The sequence below is a fragment of the Chiloscyllium plagiosum genome, unplaced genomic scaffold, assembly GCF_037043375.1.
Source record: "Chiloscyllium plagiosum isolate Xiang-an unplaced genomic scaffold, Cpla_swu_hap1 HiC_scaffold_17, whole genome shotgun sequence".
NCBI classification, from domain to species: domain Eukaryota; kingdom Metazoa; phylum Chordata; class Chondrichthyes; order Orectolobiformes; family Hemiscylliidae; genus Chiloscyllium; species Chiloscyllium plagiosum.
The window spans coordinates 75,899,291-75,917,928 of record NW_028270155.1 but is presented as its reverse complement, the minus strand read 5'-3'; the positions used below and the strand labels follow the sequence as shown (position 1 = coordinate 75,917,928).

Here is an 18,638-nt window from a genome sequence, read left to right as displayed (position 1 = left end):
TGTTGGCAAAAACAGAAAGAGGAACCAAAGTTTGAACTGTGTTTTTTTTTGTCAGAACGATAGTAGCTGGCAAAGCTACATCATGGAGATTTGATTGCTCTCTGGTTATCCTCCCATTATCAACTTACTTAAAGTTTAGAGAATAGAATCTCAGTTATAAGAATTAAGTGACAATTCCTTGAGACCCACTGGAAGATATTTGAATTGATGTTGTCCGAAATCTAGCAAGATACTGTCCTATGTGCCTATGATACCATGTATTGTTGAAAATGCTTCAGTGAACTAGCCAGTTACATCTCTTATTTTTCTTTTAATTTATTCTTTAACTATGTCTGTTTGTCAGTCTGACTGTGTGTGAGTGGTAGTTATAATCAAAGAGGAGCGCTTTAAGTCACAGACATTAATTAGATTACCTTATTTAACTTTGCTCAACTTAAAGCTACTGTATTAATAATAAATTGTTCATTCTCATTTAAGTTATAAACTTTGTGCCTGGTGTCAGTTACTTACAAAGTCTAGTTCGGAACCATTGGAGCAATTTTGAAGGTCATTGAATGTTTTAATTTTACAGTGTTGCAAACACAGGGATAGTGAGGCTGATTTGATCTGGCTGGCTGCGAGTTAAGTGCACGTTTAAACACTAATGAAAAACATATCCTCTTAACAATAAGCAGCAATTTATTACTTCCAAGATTTAAGAAACTTCTCTCAATAACAAAAAGCTAGGTCAGCATATTTTGCCATTGACCTACCAGAATTGAAGATTGAATCAGACAGCTGACAGCAAAAAATAGAGGGGAGTTGCATCCTTTCTGAACTCTGCAGTCTAATGTAGTTCTAGAGTGTTAAAGTTAGGGTGATTTTGACATATGGTAGTTGCTTCTTGGACCTGTTTTTTTTCTTAAATATATGGTGGGGTGCCAATTAATTAAAGTAGATAAGTAAATGCGACATAACATATCTCCAACTGTTGATAACAATATTTTGGAACTAGTTTAAACAAGTGCACTCTGAACTAATGTATACTGAGGTAAATCAAGACCACTGGAGATTTGCAATTGGTGTACTGGATACCTCATGTCCTTCTGTGAGACTGTTAAGTGAAATTTCTTTCGGTAACCCCAGGCCTTCGCGTGTTTCATTCTCAGCATCAGTTTTCTCCACATCGTTTTCATTGATATCGGAAAGTGACATTTTTCTGGGTAGGCAACATAATAATCACATGATTAGCAACACCATAAAATGAGCGATTAGATATTGGCTGCTTTAAGGCTCAATGATACTAAAATAAATGTGTGCATACAAGGACACTATGTATTAGCAACAAATAAACTTTTTACACTGAGTGAAAACTACTTGGTAAAAGTTGATAGGCTAGCATCAGTCCTACTTTACATGCCTCCCTGCCAAACTCAGAAGCAAAGAATAGTGAAAATGTTCAGACTCATTTTGTAAACTTCACTTTGTAAATGGAGCCCCCAAGTACAAACAGTACAGTAATTTTCAAGTATTGCTATTTTCTTTAATGATTTAGACATTGAAAGCATATAATATCAAACTCATTATGCTTGCTTTGGCTTTGTAGTGTTTGGAACAAAATTGGCCAGGTGGATCTCATTGAGTTTGTGTTGCCTGTTTGGGAATGTTAACCTAGGTCAATCATGGAGCCCTGGCTGACAGATATTAACAGGAGTGTCAGGGTGTCAGTTCGCTCTGAGAGCTGATTCTGAGGGAGCTGGATCAGTGTCAAGGACTCTCCACGTGTAAATAAAGGGTGAACTGTGATGGGATACCAGCCTCTGTGGAGTTTGTCACGTCAGTCATCGGCACCATTAGTTTCCCTAGCAGATTTTCTCAAGAGATAATTATTGTATTTATTTCTTCTCCTTTTACTTGATTATTTGGTGATTTTGGAATTCTAGGATCAAAGTGCTCCTTGTTTAGCAGCAAAATATATCAGGCGATTATAACTTATACATAAGGATGCTTTAAGGGTTCACTGCTTTTCTACTTTCTGAGATTATTTTGCATGTAAGGTCAAATTTCAGACCATATTAAGTAGTTGCTTCCCTGTGGATTTTTACCATCCAAGAAATTATACCGAGTTCAGTTCCAACAGCCAAAGCAGACAACACGTGTTAAATATTTGGAAAATGACTTGAACTGTAACACTGCAATATTTTTCCCCAAAACAATGTCACATCATTTGAAATGATGCAAGTTTTTTTGTATTTTGTGGAGAGCTATTTGCACCACCCTGCCTGGAAAGGCAAGATTTCCATTCCATTGCATCGTATTCACATCATAAACAGCACCAAAACGAATGCTACTAAATATAGCATATCTATGTCACTCTCTGTGGGGATATTGTGACCTTGGACCACCCAGTAAAGATCTCTCTTTAGTTTTTGCAGATGCCTAGTGGAACATAGTTTAAAACTATTACAAACTCAATATTATCCTCTGTGCATGAAGCTGTGCTTTTTAAGTGCTTTTACATCATCATTTTCACCTTGCACTTATTACATTGGATGAAAACAGGGCAGCTTTTGTCTGACTGGAGAATCACAATCTATCCTGCTTTCAATATTTAGTTCCTACTATGGTGGAAGATATTATATCACATAAGAGTTCTGCATTTTGTATAAGCGTTAAAATCTCTGGGGAGGAACCTTAGATAATTGAATGTACAATGTTAACAGTCTGGGTTTAGTTGCATCATCCAATTTACACCCAATCTAATTTCAATCTATAATGGCCATGATCTGCCCATGTGGCAGGTAAAATTACACCCCTTGTCCCATATACAATATCCAGACAGATCGACAGATTTACATTTCAGCCATTTTAGAATGTTGCAGGCAGATTTTCTCCTAACATTGTTACATGTTCCTGCTTAAAACAGTGCAAGCAGGAACTGTAAAGCAACCTTGGGAGTTTGGTCTCTGATGGTCTGTAAACACTTTGATATTAACACAAATGACACAAAGATCAGATATGAATGATTAATAGGATGTATATGTAACAAAGGAACAATAAAAGACCTCAAAAAATCTAATAAATATGTCTGAATTGTAGATAACATATACATTCTAACCTGTCGGAGTCCTCAATAACCATGGTACCTTCCTCCAAGGGTAATTCATCTGTGAGTTTTGTCTCATCTTTAACATCCTTGGTCTCCAAAACCACAATTTCTGCTGTTGATTTGCAAACTGGTGAACTGTTCGGAAACACAAATAGGCAGATAATTATAAGGTAATATTCAATTTGAACTACCTTTCCAGAAAGCTCCTACAAACAACAGAAAACCAAATGTGTTCAATCTACTTTGTAGCCTATCATGTATTTGTTTAAAAATAAATCAAGGGAAGCTGCCAAACTCTAAATTGATCTGATCAAACAGTAGCTCCTTGTGCCCGCACCCTCAAAACCCACACTTTTACATAATATCCTCTAAACTGGCAACCACTACAATCTAGAAGGACAGGGGCAACAGATACATGGGGACACCATGCACTCACCATCCTGACATGGAAATATATTGCTGCTCCTTCAGTGTTGCTGAGTCAAAATCCTGGAACTCCCTCCCTAATGGCATTGTGGGTGTGCCAAGTTGACTGCAGTGCTTCATGAAGGCAACTCACCAGCACCTTGTTAAAGGTAATTAGCAACTGGCAATAATTGCTGGCCCAGTCAGCCACACCCACATTCCATGAATGAATAAGAAAACACACAACCTGAAAGCTTTTCTTTTGACCACTGAATCTCCCTGAGAGTCTAACCTCAGAACTGCTTTTGCACCAAAATAGCTGCACGCACACACAGGCACTATGTATTCCAGCTCTTACATTTACTTTGTTTAATACTAGAAATGATGTTTGATTTTTATACAAGCAAGTCTAATGACAGTTGCTGCAGACACCAACCCCATCATCAGCCTGGTAAGCTGAGTCCAAAAGCTTTGTACTGAGGACTTCTAAAGGGATGGACAATGAACTAATTGACAATGAACTAATTAACGATGAACAAAGGTACAGTAATTCAGTTTGAGATGGCCAAAATCAAGCCCCTATTTCTCATGAAATGCTCGGTTTACAGCCATTTCCTCAGAGGTCCACTCAAAGGCCAGGCAAGAGCTACAGCCCTTTTGGATCCATTTCAGGACTCAGCTGTCACAAGATGAGAGCTAGCTCAGTTTAAAGAGGCAAATAAAAGCAAACTACCATAGTTGCTGGAAATCTGAAATAAGAAGAAAAATAACAGAGAAACTCAGAATCTGAAGAAGAGTCATATTGGCTTCAGAATGTTAACTCTACTCCTCTTTCTACAGATGCTGCCAGACCTGCTGAGTTTCTCCAGTATCTTCTCTTTTTATCACAATTTATAGATTTTGGCTTCACAAATTTACCCATCCATCTCAAGTTACATCTAAAGGAAGCACTGAGTTAGATCACTGGTGCACATACAGGGAAGCAAAATGATAAGAAATTGAGCATTATATTAAATTACAACACTGTGAAAGCATCAGGAAGAAGTTGACAATGATCCTCCATGCATTCTGCAGCACAATTCATTTCTTGAGGCTTCTGTGCCTCTGTAACTGACACACAAATTGCATTTGTACCAGAGTTATAGCATCAACTTGGGAGAAAACTTGATGAATTTCCCAATCTCGATCAGAGGAAGCAGAATGTTTGCTCGTTGGACTGAGTAAAAATCAAGAACATTTATATATGACTTAAATAATTTATTGACATCAATTGTTATCTTGTAGTCCTGATGCACTTTGAAGTAATATTTCAAATTTATATCATGTTAGAGTTCTTTCATCAATTTTCTGGAATCTTGGAATGGTGGAACAGATTTGAAGAATTGAAATGGCCAACTGTTCTTATGGGCTAGCTTCTTGTAGAGGTGGGAATCAGTAGGTGGGTTAACTTCTGGGTTGCAAACCCATCACTTCTGTGAATCTGGAGCTGACTGGATTTCCATTAATGCAGAAGCAAAATGAAAGAGATGGCAAGTCTGCCAGGCAAATAGTGATAGGGGGAATGGAGTCTCCACTGTTAAATAGGCAACTGCAACCATTGCTGTAGCTGCATTTGAGACTGAGGACCCCAGTTTTGCAATTTCCAGAAATGTGAAGATAACATAGTGAATTACCTCTCAATCTAACTGTGAAATCAGAAACTGTAGGAGACTCTCCTCTAATGATAGGTAGAGTTAGATTGTAGAAACATAGTTTCTACTGAGAAGAATTTTCCCCTCCTTCACCTTGTTTGGTGAGAGCTATTTTTAAGAGTTTGAAAAACTAATTTGGACGAATGTTGGAACGTTGACCTTCCTTGTTGTCCTTGGTCTTGGATATGTGAGCAGCATGTAATGAAAATGTTTTAGCATTGAAAGCACATGAATAAAATGTTTTAACAGGGCTGTTTGCAGATAAGGAAGCTGAAGTAAAAGACTTTTCTAGGAAATGCAAATGAAGATTTTTTAACTGAACAACTTCTCAATAAATAGTTACTTGCGTGTGAAGAAATGTATTTGCACATTGCAGATGTTTATAAATCAATGTGTTCAGACATGTTATCACACATCTCTGGGTCAGCTGTGACTTGAATCCAGACATAGGGATGCTACCGCCATTTATACATTACACACTTGTCGTTCGTCAGTCATGCTAACTCTGCCATAATTTACTTTCACTATAGAAGTAACATGAACAAACAACAACATTTAACCAAATATCTTAATGACCAGCAAATGGTTGCTGCACATGTTCAGAAGGGGACTGTGACATGAGCTGACTGTGAGAGGTTGCAGACAACAACATCTCCACCTCTTCAGATGGTACCCTCACAGCTGCAGCAGATACAGGGGTGGGGGAAGAAATTGGAGGCAATGGGTTCAAGAAAGCTGGAGCTGCTAAGGCTGGGAAGCTGGAAATGAGATAAAGCTTTCCCTCCCAACCACTTGACGCCCAGCTAGAATTCAGTTGAGGGCAATGCAATGTTTAGAGCATGAACAATGCAAGTGCTGGCGATGGACAGTCTATGAGTTTCTAGCCAGGCGGAGGGGCAGCTGGATCAGTCCGCTCTGGAAATATCTTGGGTAGACATAACATCAGTTCCTCATGATGTCAGGTTAAAGCTGAAGACAGTAAGTCTGTAAGAGAAGAAGCCTAAAAATATGCCAAGATATGGACAAAAGGAGTCTAGCAAGGCACTTTTCAATGTGCAAGTTCTGACAGCTGATCTTGGCACACCAGGTGGCTTCTTCTACCTGTTTACAAGCTAAACAGAGAGAAGAAAAGATGGATAATCATGACAGAAATTGACAACCCAGCATTTTGTTGAATTAAAACTCTAACTACAAAAAAGGCACATCCAAATCAGAACCAGAAATTATTTTAAAATGGGACAAAATCCAATAGAACAAGTTCCATCCCAAACTACTTGAATGGTGATTCCTTCGGTACATTACAGCCCAGTATTGCCACCCCAACACAAACAAAAAAGAAATTGGGAATGATAGAGTTGATAATAGTCTATAAATGAAAATCACAGACAAATCAAATTTCATTTGGATACTCTGGTTTGAGGTCCAGGGTTTCTTGAGTGATGAACATCATCCAACCAAATTTGGCCTTTTTCTCCTCTACCTTCTTATTTCTCGGAAGGGTTGTGTAAGCACATTAGTCTCAGTACTAGTGTTCAAGGGAGGTTTGAAAGCATCAAACTAGGATCCAACTAATTAAGATCCAGTGCCTCCACATGGACAGCATATGTATGATACGTAGTGGATGAAGCAGTCATGCCCTCCATGGTGAACAGTTTGATAAACTAACCACCGTACTGTACAGAAGAGGAATAAAATCAGCCATGTTTCGCTTTCTTGACAGCTACATCTATCATCATTTATGTATATTGGTGCAATGTCTAAACCATACATTTCTGCCTACCACCTCACACATTAAAAAGGACATCAGTTAGGCTTGGATTCCTAACACCAGAATTAAACCCCAGCAGAAATAAGGAGGAGGATAAGGGGGATAAAACTGGAAGGTACTGGGTCATAAGGGAAGACAACATTCAAGTTGTTTTGAAAGATACAGACCTTCTTAAATGCAGTAGTCCTTGTAGTTAATGCACTTCCACTAAGCAATTTGATTGGGAGTTCCAGAATTTTGACTTATCAATGATGAGGGAATTGCCATCCGAGTAAAGGATAGGAAGACACCTGTTTGGATAAAGATGTAAAGGTATTCCTGTGCACATGTTGCTTAAGTCCTTGCAGGTGGTGAGCGTTGAGAATTTTGGAGATGCTACTGAAAGAACATGGGCAAGCTATTGAAGGTCACTTACAGATAATATAGCTATGGTGTTGTTGAGTGAGTGGTTGTTTAGACTGTTAGACTAAGAGTAAAAAGATTTACAGGTTAAGAATGGGGTCTATCAAAGGACAAAAGGTCAATATGTGTGTTGAACCAGAGGACATGGGTGAGGTCTTGAATCAAAAGTTATCATCTGTATTCAGATGGAGGTGAGGTAGAAGATATTGTAACTGGAGATTTCAATTAGGGTGGTCAAGTTCTACAACATATTAAGATTAATAAGGAGGAGGTATTAGATGCTTTAGTGAGCATACAGATGCATAAATCCCTAGGGCATAGCAAGGGCCACAATGGGAGGTAAGGAAAGAGATTGCTGGGCCCCTAGTGAGATATGAAATACTTCGCTAGCCACAGGTGAAGTGCCAGATGATTGGCGGATAGCTAATATTCAAGAAGGGCAGAAAGGAGAGGTAGTTACAGACCAGTTAGTCTGACATAGCTGGTGGGGAATTTTCTTTTTAGATTACTTACAGTGTGGAAACAGGCCCCTCGGCGCAACAAGTCCACACCGACCCACCGAAGTGCATCCCACCCAGACCCATTCCCCCGCTTCCACCCCTTCACCTAACACCACGGGCAATTCAGCATGGCCAACCCACCTAACCTGCACACCCCCGGACCGCGGGAGGAAACCAGAGCACCCGGAGGAAACCCTCGCAGATATTGGAAAAATTTCTGAAGGACGGGATTAATCAGAAGGCAGGGATTGATCAGAGATAGCAGCATGGATTTTATGGAGGAGTCCTGCCTGACTAATTGAATTTTTTTGAAAAGGTGATTAAATACATTGATGAGGGTAATGCAGTTGATGTGGTTTGCATGGCCTTCAGTCAGGCCCTTGACAAAGTCCCATGTGGAAGGCTGATCCAAAAGGTCACAGCCAGTGGGATCCAAGGCAACTCAGCAAACTGCTTCCAGAATTGGCTTGCAAATAGAAGGCAAAGGGTGATTTTGGAGCAAATACAGAAATTACTGGGAAACCCAGTAGGTCTAGCAGCATCTGTGGGGAGAAAGGAGAGTTAACGTTTTCAGTCTGATGACTCTTCATTGGATATGACCACAGCTAGGAAAAGGTGGTATTTATGCATAAGACAAGGTGGATAGGAGGAGATGGAGCCCAGAGAGAGAGAAAGAGAGAGAAAGAGAGAGACATATGAAAGAGGTAGGCAGATAAGGGGATTACTGATAGTAGGCCAGGACAGAAAAGAAACTGAAGGAATGACAATGACAGCTGACAGTAGGAGAGAATAGGCAACCCGTGTCTTCACAGGACCAGAGTGTGGGGGTTGGTAAAAAACAGGGAAGGACAGAATGAGGCTCTAAAGTTATTGAACTCCATGTTCAGCCCAAGCAGCTGCAGGGTCCCCAGGAGGAAAATAAAATGCTGTTCTTCCAACTTGCACTGAGCCATAGTGGAGCACTGCAACAGACCTGTGCCAAACGTTTTGACATGGCAACATAGAGGTGTGTTGAAGTAGCAAGCAACTTGAAGCCCGGGTTATTTTAATGGACAGAACGTAGGTGCTCTGCAAAAGTCGTCACCCAGTCTGCATTTTGTAATGGTGGAGGGTTGTTTGTGTGATTGGAAGCTAGTGATCAGCGATGTGCACATGGATCAAGGAGCAAGTCTTGTTACAACAGTTTAAAACATTGGTTGGGCCGCATATAGAATGCTGTGTGAAGTTGTGGTCACCACACAATCGGAAGAATGTGATTGCACTGGAAAGGGTGCAGACGGGTTTCACCAGAATGTTGCCTGGGATGAAAGGGGCTCACTTAAAAGGAGTGATGGATAAGCTGGAAGAGGCTGAGATGGAATCTGATTGAGGTATGCAATATTATGAGAGACACAGATAGGGTAGATTGCGAGAAGTTTTTCCCAATGGCAGACATGTCTAAGACCAGATGGCATAAATTTAAGGTGCGTATAGTTTGGTGAAGATCGAAGGAAACTTTTTTCCACCCAGAGAGTGGCTGAAATATGTAATTTGCTACCTGAGAGGGCGGTGGCAGCAGGTCCACCCGCAACATTTAAGAAGCATTTGAGTACTTATAATGAGAAGGTGCAGTAGGATATGGACCAAGTGCAGAAAAGAGGATTAATGTAGTTCAGTATTTATTGGTCAACATAGACATGATGGGCCAAGTGGCCAGTTTCTACCTTTTATGACTCTATGACTCATTAATTAAACCAACAGCACTTTTTCTATGGAATTGCTGATTTTAGTCAGAAAACTGACTGCTTTCAATAAAATGCCTGAATTGTTAAGTTACTGTGCTATGATTCAGTTTTAACTGGAATATTTTCTCATTTTGCTTTGTTTGCAGCCATGTTTTTCTATGTAGTACAAGTTTTCTATCACTGGATATTACTGATGGACTGGCATAAACAAAATGCCTGACTATGAAAGAGGTTAGGGATTATTTATTGCAACCCATGCAAAATAATTGCTGAAGATAAATACTGAGACAGTTTACAGACACATGTCAACTGGTGGACAACAATTTTTTTCGAAATGCTGAAATTGTTTGGTGTGCAATTTGTTTTGAACATCAGTGAATGGAATGATTACTCCAGGAACAGCACTGTCAGCAGATACTTAATTTCAAGTTCACAATTTCCACACAAACATTCATTCAAAATGATGATGTTCATAAGAACTCTTTCAACATTTTACTACTTAGACAAGTGAGTGTGAAGGCAAGGAATTGTACAGCAAGATTAGGCACATTTAACCAATTCCATAGACAACCCATAATTGATAGAAGTCTTGGATTTATAGAACACTTCTCAAAACTTTTGTACGTCTCAAAATGGTTTCCAAGCAATGAACTAATTTTGAAGTGTTATCACTATTGTAATGTTGAAAACACAGTAGCTGGTTCGAGCACAGCAATGTTGCACAAACCGCAATGTGATAATAATCAGATCTGTTTTAGCGGTGTTGTTTGAGAGACAAATATTGGCCAGGAAAATAAGGAGGACTTCTTTGCATTCATTAGAGTTATATCAACTTGAGAAACAGATGGAAATTTCAATGAATGTGAAATCCCTGCTTTTGCATGCAATGAAGCCTGAACCAACACCCTCTATTCCAAGGCAACAATGTTGTCAACTGAGCCACAGCTGATGTGGAACTAAGAAATGTACGTTCTTTGACGAGGTTCAAATGTCCAAAGAAATGCCTCTGAGATGTTTTGCTGATTACTAAACTAAGAGCAGCTTGCACAAAATACTCTCAAGGACCAGTTTTTTGCCTTTGTGAATTACATCTCGCCACACTCACCTCCCTTGCCAACAAAAATTGCACATATTGAAATGGTGGCAGGACTTCCACCTGACATTTTAAAGCTTGAGAGAATCTTGTGAAGTCTGTGAAAATGTAGTCTTACAGATCAGCTCTTGATTTCTGGATTGCTGTTGTGTGGGTTATTGTCAGAGCTGATATTATTTCTGTTTCCTCAAGCTGTGAAATGAGAATGGTTTTGGTCAGTGAGGCTATCTCAAGATGGATTTATGTTGCTCCTTTTACAAAGTGGAAGATTGCCATGTGGAAGCCATCCAAGACAAAGCAGCCTACTTAATCAGCAGCTCATCTACCAACTTAAACATTCACTGCCACAGTATTTATCATAAAGAAGATGGATCGCAGCATCTTTGCAAGCTTCAACAATACATTGTAAACATGCAATCTCCACCATCTAGAAGCATAAGGGCAGCAGATGCATGGGAACATCAACACCTGTGAGTTCCCCTCCAAGTCATACACAGTCCTCACTGGGAACTATATTACCATACCTTGATTGTCAAAATCCTGACACCATTTTGGGTGTACCTACATCACGGAATACAGAATTTTAAGAAGACAACTCACTGCCATCTGCTTAAGGGCAATAGACAATAGGTGCAGGAGTAGGCCATTCAGCCCTTCGAGCCTGCACCGCCATTCAATATAATCATGGCTGATCATTCCTAATCAGTATCCTGTTCCTGCCTCATCTCCATAACCCTTGATTCCACTATCTTTGAGAGCTCTATCCAACTCTTTCTTAAATGAATCCACACAGCCACCACTCTCTGGGTGAAGAAGTTTCTCGTGAGCACTGTCCTAAATGGTCTACTCCATATTTTTAAGCTGTGTCCTCTGGTTCGGCATTCACCCATCAGTGGAAATATGTTTCCTACTGCCAGAGTGTCCAATCTGGGAAGAGGTAACAAATACTAGCCTTGCCCACATCTCAATAATGAATTTAAAAATGAAAACCATCACTCTTTGTCAGAAATACAACTTGAACCAGTGGAGACTTTCTTCCTGATTCCCATGAACTTCAACTTTGCTAAGGTTCTTTGATGCCAAACTGAATCAGCTCGTACCTTGAAGTTAACAGCAGTCAGTTCTTTTATCCATTACTTGGAGCAAAGCCGTAATGATATCCAGAGGTAAGTGGCCCTGGCGGAACTTAAAGTGAGTCATGATGACCAAGTTATTGTTGAGTAAGTATTACTTGATAGCAGATAGAAAATTGCACCTTCCATCACTTTGCTGATAATTGAGAATAGTGAAATAGCAGATAATTGCTTGGATCGAGTTAGTCTTACTTTTGTGGGTGGGACAAACTGGGAAATTTTCAACATTGTTGTCTAGACAATGCCATGGCTAATTCTGAAGATCAAGTCTTCCATACTACAGCAAAAACATTGTCAGGGCCTAGTCTTGAGTGTATCCAGTGCCCTCATTTCTTGATATCATGCAGAATGAAATAAAATAGAATAGAATCGCTACACTGTGGAAACAGGCCCTTTGGCCCAACAAGTCCACACTGACCCTCTGAAAAGTAACCCACCCAGACCCACTCCCTTATCCCATTAACCAATATTTACCCCTGACTAATTCACCTAACCTACACATCCCTGAACACTATGTACAATTTAGCATGGCCAATTCACCTGACCTGCATATCTTTGGATTGTGGGAGGGAGCTGGAGCACCCAGAGGAAACCCACACAGACACGGGTAGAATGTGCAAACTCCATACAGACAGTCGCCCGAAGCTGGAATCAAACCGGGGTCCCTGGCACTGTGAGGCAGCAGTGCTAATCACTGAGCTACCATACCCGCCAACAAATAGAAGACTGCATTTGTGATGCTGCGGAGTCCAAGAGGAGTGATGAGGACAGAGGCAGCGTGGTAGAGAATTGACAGAAAAATTGCATCGTGACTGATGGTTGTACCATAAGGTTGAAGGAGAGGAAAAAAAGGGTGCACAAGTGATTTGGCGTGTATGTACTTGGATGTTATGAGGAATTTTCTGAATGGAATACAATGAGGTATCGGAAGGAATTAACATGAAGATGTTGAACTCGGTAAAAACAATGACTGCAGATGCTGGAAACCAGATTTTGGATTAGTGATGCTGGAAGAGCACAGCAGTTCAGGCAGCATCCAAGGAGCAGCAAAATCGATGTTTCGGGCAAAAGCCCTTCATCAGGAATAAAGGCAGAGAGCCTGAAGCATGGAGAGATAAGCTAGAGGAGGGTGGGGGTGGGGAGAAAGTAGCATGGAGTACAATAGGTGAGTGGGGGAGGGGATGAAGGTGATAGGGCAGGGAGGAGGTGGAAAAGAAGATAGGTAGGTAGGACAAGTCATGGGGACAGTGCTGAGCTGGAAGTTTGGAACTAGGGTGAGATGGGGGAAGGGGAAATGAGGAAACTGTTGAAGTTCACATTGATGCCCTGGGGTTGAAGTGTTTTGAGGCGGAAGATGAGGTGTTCTTCCTCCAGGCGTCTGGTGGTGAGGGAGCTGCGGTGAAGGAGGCCCAGGACCTCCATGTCCTCGGCAGAGTGGGAGGGGGGAGTTTTACCTGCACATCCACTAATATCATTTATTGCATCCGTTGCTCCGATGTGGTCTCCTCTACATTGGGGAGACTGGATGCCTCCTAGCAAAGCGCTTTAGGGAACATCTCCGGGACACCCGCACCAATCTACCACACCATCTTGTGGCCTAACATTTCAACTCCCCCTCTCCACGCTCTCTGCCTTTATTCCTGATGAAGGGCTTTTGCCCGAAACTTCAATTTTGCTGCTCCTCGGATGCTGCCTGAACTGCTGTGCTCTTCCAGCACCACTAATCCAAAATGAAGACGCTGAAGTTGGTACTCTGGGACACTACACTGAATCTGGTCTGAATCTGGATGTGTTGGAGAAAGACTTCGGGAGCCTAATGATGAGATGGTGGTGGAAATTGATCTTCTGGCAATAAGCCAAGTATGAGGGCTTTTGTCCTCTTAAGGGTGACTGAGAGATGTGACTTCAGAGACGAGGGGAGGGCAGGCGTGGAGTGTGCAATATATTCCGAGGAATCTAGTAGATAATTTGAGCGATATGGATTGTATTTGTCTCAGGGCTGTAAATGTACATCAAGGATGAACACCACCTATTAAGAAAGTCAAATCAGTGCCAGCAAAATGTGATATTACTGGTTGGAGTCACACAATTTGGGGAGAGTATCAAACTAACTCGCCTAGTAAGAGATAGATAGAAGGTCGGGGTTAGAAATATAGGAAATAGAAACGGGAGCCATTTTGCCTTTGAAACCTGCTTTGTCATTCAACTACTTGGTTGATTTTCTACCTCAACACTATTTTCCCGCACCATCCCTTGTTGTTGTTAATATGCAATGTCTACCAGTCTCTATCATGGATGTAGTCAACGACTAAAACACAGCAGCCTTCTGGGATAGAGATTTCCAAACATTCATAAGCCTCTGAGCAAAATAAAACACATCTCAGTCCTAAATGATCTCTCTCTTATTCTGAGTCTGTGCCTCAGGAGAAATATGCACCCATCAAATCTTAAGAGAATATTTTTACGATTTAATTAGATCACTTCTGGATGTAGGTTTGCTCGCTGAGCTGGAAGGTTCATTTCCAGACGTTTCGTCACCCTACTAGGTAACATCTTCAGTGAACCTCCAGGTGAAGCTTTGCCCAGACACCCACTGAAGATGTTACCTAGTAGGGTGACGAAACATCTGGAAATGAACCTTCTAGCTCAGCGAGCAAACCTACATCCAGAATCTCAACCTGAGCTACAAATCTTCTCAAAACTTGCTTAGATCACTTCTAAATGCCAGAGAATATTTAGATATGCAGGATATATACCCTCCCTAATAATACTCTTCATTGACAATGGAGTGAAAATTCATGTTCAGTGTAATTCCAGAGTTACACTCAGGCCTGTCAGTTTCCTGCTAGACAAAATAGGTTAACGTTGGCTCCAATGCCTTCAATCATGCAGATGCTGGAATGAAGGAAGCTCTACTGTTCCAAGCTGAAAATACATCACCGGACAACACAGCAATTGTCATATAGAGATAGATGGTGAGAGATGCAATAGCAGTTGGCACATATACAGTGGAAAATAGTCACAAAGGAGAGCAAAGATTGCACTAACACAACAGGAATAATGCCTTAAAACTTTGTTCCCTGCAGACTCTGTTTGATTTCATACCAAGAGGTATGCTCAGCCAGCCTCTCTTATAAAGCTCCAAAGAACAACATTGACCATGGGACATGGCCTGTATCCAAAAAGCTAATGAAAATCGCGTCTCTAGACACACTTTGACACAAGCAAAGTCTTGAGCTCACACTATGACTGGAATTCCAGAGGGCATGGAAACAAAATTAGCAAACTGCAGATGAGACTACTTCATTTCAAGAATCACAGAACTGTAGCAAACTCCCATCAGACTGACTAGTGCGCTATTAATTAACTTATTTGCAACAGGAATACAAAATGAAAGGAAAAGAAAAGTTTAAGAATAGGTGAAGATGTTGAAATATGATAAATTGGGACTGCTGTGTCTTTGCTAAGATTATAGATGCATCACTATAGAAGACGATGTGATAAACTGCTCTTGACTATACATTTTCTACATAACTTCAGAAAGCAACAGGCAGAAAAGGTGAATAACTCTTTTTGTTTATGTTCTTATGAAATCTGCCTGTGCTAAGGAATGTTATTTAATAATACTCTAACAATTTAACATTTCACAAGAAAAATCTGTGCACAATTGAAGCTGGCATTAATTTGATTTGCATCCCCTGTATTTTCGACAGGACCAGTGTCAGTAGAGTTCACATTCGGATAAGAATGCCAGCCTCAGATATTGAGCTCAACAGGAGAGACAATCAAGCGCACTACTGAGACATCTATGTTTAAATTTTCAAGATGCAACAGTAGTTCATTTCAGTGCATTTGTAGAAAGAACCAAGACAGCCATCAGAATATGGAATACAGGAGATTAGGCAGGAGGTTTCATCAAGAATCTCTAGAATACAAACTGAGGTAAGGCAAAATAGGTGAGTATGTATGGTGGATTATGTATATTTAAATAACAAAGATCCAATATACCAAAGACACATTGCTTTCAAATAAATATCACTCTTCTCTGGCACACCCACTGTACAGTAGAAACTCTTAAGGTATGTTAATCCTCTTTCTTCCTTGGCTGTGTAGCCCTGCTCTGGTGGTCCTTGTCTAAGAAACCAGTCAGTGTAACTGGGAGAGGTGGTGGTAACGGCCCAGGCTAGTACTTGGAGACAAGGGCTGAAATCTCTCCATGGCTATAGATAGAATTTAACAAAGGTGGTTAGAGGTTTGCAAGCAGATGACTAGTCATTGGGGGTCCGCAGGAAAGTGGAAGTTACAATCAGAATAGTGTAAAAACCACATTTTTAAATTTCCTTTACTTTTTGGGTTGTAGATAATAAGGGGATGGTACTGCTTTAAACTAAGGAGTATTTGTAAAAATAAAGGGATTTAGTTTTAAAATTTATATTTACTGGAGCTCATTGCAATGTTGCATTTTTCTGGAACTGTGAGATCAAACGCAGAATCCACAGAGCCGACGGGTATTGATCTAAAGAACAATTGCTTAACAACAACATTTTGGTTGACTCCCGACCAAGTGACAAAGGCTTGTATGGCAGTAAACATCCAACCTGTGAAGAGAAAACATAAAAAATCTTTCTTTCTCCTTTGTGTGGAAATATACAAGAAAGTCTCCCATAACACTCCCCTTTGTCTGCAATCCTCCGTAGAATGAGAAACACCTTCATGGAGAGTGAAAAAACAAATCCTCAACTAATGAATAAAAGAATGAACACTGATGTTTAAACAACCTTGTCATCATTAAAGAATGTGAAAGGAAGTGAAGAAAGTGAAAGTGAAAGGAAACAACTCATTAAATTCCGTGGTCTGAATACGTGTTGTATCACTGTGTTTCTCTGATTTCACTTTCTTCTTTCATAAGCTTCTAAACAAAAGCATTTAGCAATGAGAGCACTACCAAACAGAGATTAATGTGAACTAGCCAGACCTGTCAATGAATGGCTAATCAGTTGTCTACACATCCTTTCAAAGGTGTGATGCTTGCACTTACAAGAGTGAAGGTAAAGCTTAGTGTGGGGGAACAAGCAGACTAAGAACTAAGACAAATGGTTTAATAGTGGCTAGGACGTCAAAGTTAGATTGATTGATGAATACATTTTCGACCTTGCTCATCTTTGTAATACGCTTACAATCACATGACACCAGATTATAGTCCAACTGGTTTATTTGGAAATACAAGCTTTCAGAGTGCTGCACCTTCGTCAACTATGGTTTTTTGGTTATAAATTCTGTATTCTATGATCCTGCTCCACCAACTATCTGACAAAGGAGCAGTGCTCCGAAAGCTTGTATTTACAAATAAGCCTGTTAGACTATAACCTGGTGTTGCACGATTTTTAACTTTGTCCACCCCAATCCAATATCCACACCTCCACATCACATCTTTATAATAGTGTCACAAGATCTTTTCTGTCTACCTGAGAAGGCAAAGGACATCTCTGACAAAGTAGCACTCCCTCAGTACCACACTGAAGTGACAATAATTTATTTCGCACCTTTAACGTGTTATGAGGCTGAAGCATGTACTGTGCCTTTAAGAGAGAGTGAGTGCTGTTTTACACTGAGAGCTTACAAGCACCTGTCCTATGACGAGCTAGCAGTCTCAGGGTGTATTGAAAAATTGAAAATATGTAACATTTGACTGTGAAATAGATACACGAGTTGGTTGCCATTTTGACAAACTTAACCAATCAGTTTAAATTATGCTGAAAAATGTGTTGCTGGAAATGCGCAGCAGGTCAAGCAACATCCAAGGAGCAGGCGAATCGACGTTTTGGGCATAAGCCCTTCTTCAGGATTCCTGAAGAAGGGCTTATGCCCGAAACGTCGATTCTCCTGTTCCTTGGATGCTGCCTGACCTGCTGCGCTTTTCCAGCAACACATGTTTCAGCTCTGATCTCCAGCATCTGCAGTCCTCACTTTCTCCGAGTTTAAATTATGCCTCAGGATACTAAAACACAATCGAGTTTGAATGTATTGCTTTGCCAACATCAAACCAATGAGACAATCCAGAGTTGGGGGTATAAAAACAGCAGGCATTTTGAAGTCAGACAGAGTAACTGCCATCGAGAAAGACCTAAAACATTGAAACATCCTTTATCAAAAGGTACCTTTTCATACGAAACATATACGCAGTAAAAGAAAGAAGACGACCCAGGGAGATCCTCAGCTGGAAGAAAGACACTGGCATAGACAGCCACTGTATGCTTTTGAAATTAAGTTGATGCAATTTTATTAAACAATAAAAGTGTTTTATTGAACAGTATATTTTTATAGAGTTGAAGGCAGATAATAAGCAGATAAGAGAATCGGGGGGATGGGTCCTAGAGTTGTGAATATTTGTTTAATGTTCACTTTTCAAGTTAAAGAATAAATTGATGCTATTTTCTTTAAAATGTAGAATTTGGGAGTTGCCTAGAACTCACTTTTTACCAGATTATAAGGCGAGGTGAGCTTTTTTGGGAGTTTGATTTGTTTAACAGAAGGGTTTACTGCCGTGACGTAACAAAAATAATAAAATATTTCAAAATGCTTTACAGAACCATTATCAAACAAGATTTGACATCACACAGAAGATAGCAGGAAAAGTAACCAAACATTTGGTGCAAGATGCAGGTTTTAAAGAGATGCCTTCTTGAACCACTGCAGTCCATATACCGTAAGTAGACCCACGATGCCCTTAGGGAGAGAATTATAGGATTTTCACTTAGAAACAGTGAAGGAATGGCAGTATATTTCCAAGTCAGGATGGTGAGGGGTTTAGAGGGAAACTTGCAGGAGTGGTCT

General features: G+C 40.3%; 1 protein-coding gene across 1 annotated transcript in view; it reads right to left on the bottom strand.

Annotated features, from left to right (window-relative positions):
* Positions 1–18,638, bottom strand: part of hydin (HYDIN axonemal central pair apparatus protein) — a 905,740-nt gene that overhangs the window by 377,863 nt on the left and 509,239 nt on the right. Inside the window, exons 24-25 of the mRNA XM_043707374.2 lie at positions 3,098–3,223; positions 1,075–1,198 (exon numbers count right to left, since the gene is read on the bottom strand). Of these exons, the coding sequence (XP_043563309.2) occupies positions 1,075–1,198; positions 3,098–3,223 (250 nt within the window). The remainder of the gene's footprint in view (positions 1–1,074; positions 1,199–3,097; positions 3,224–18,638) is intronic.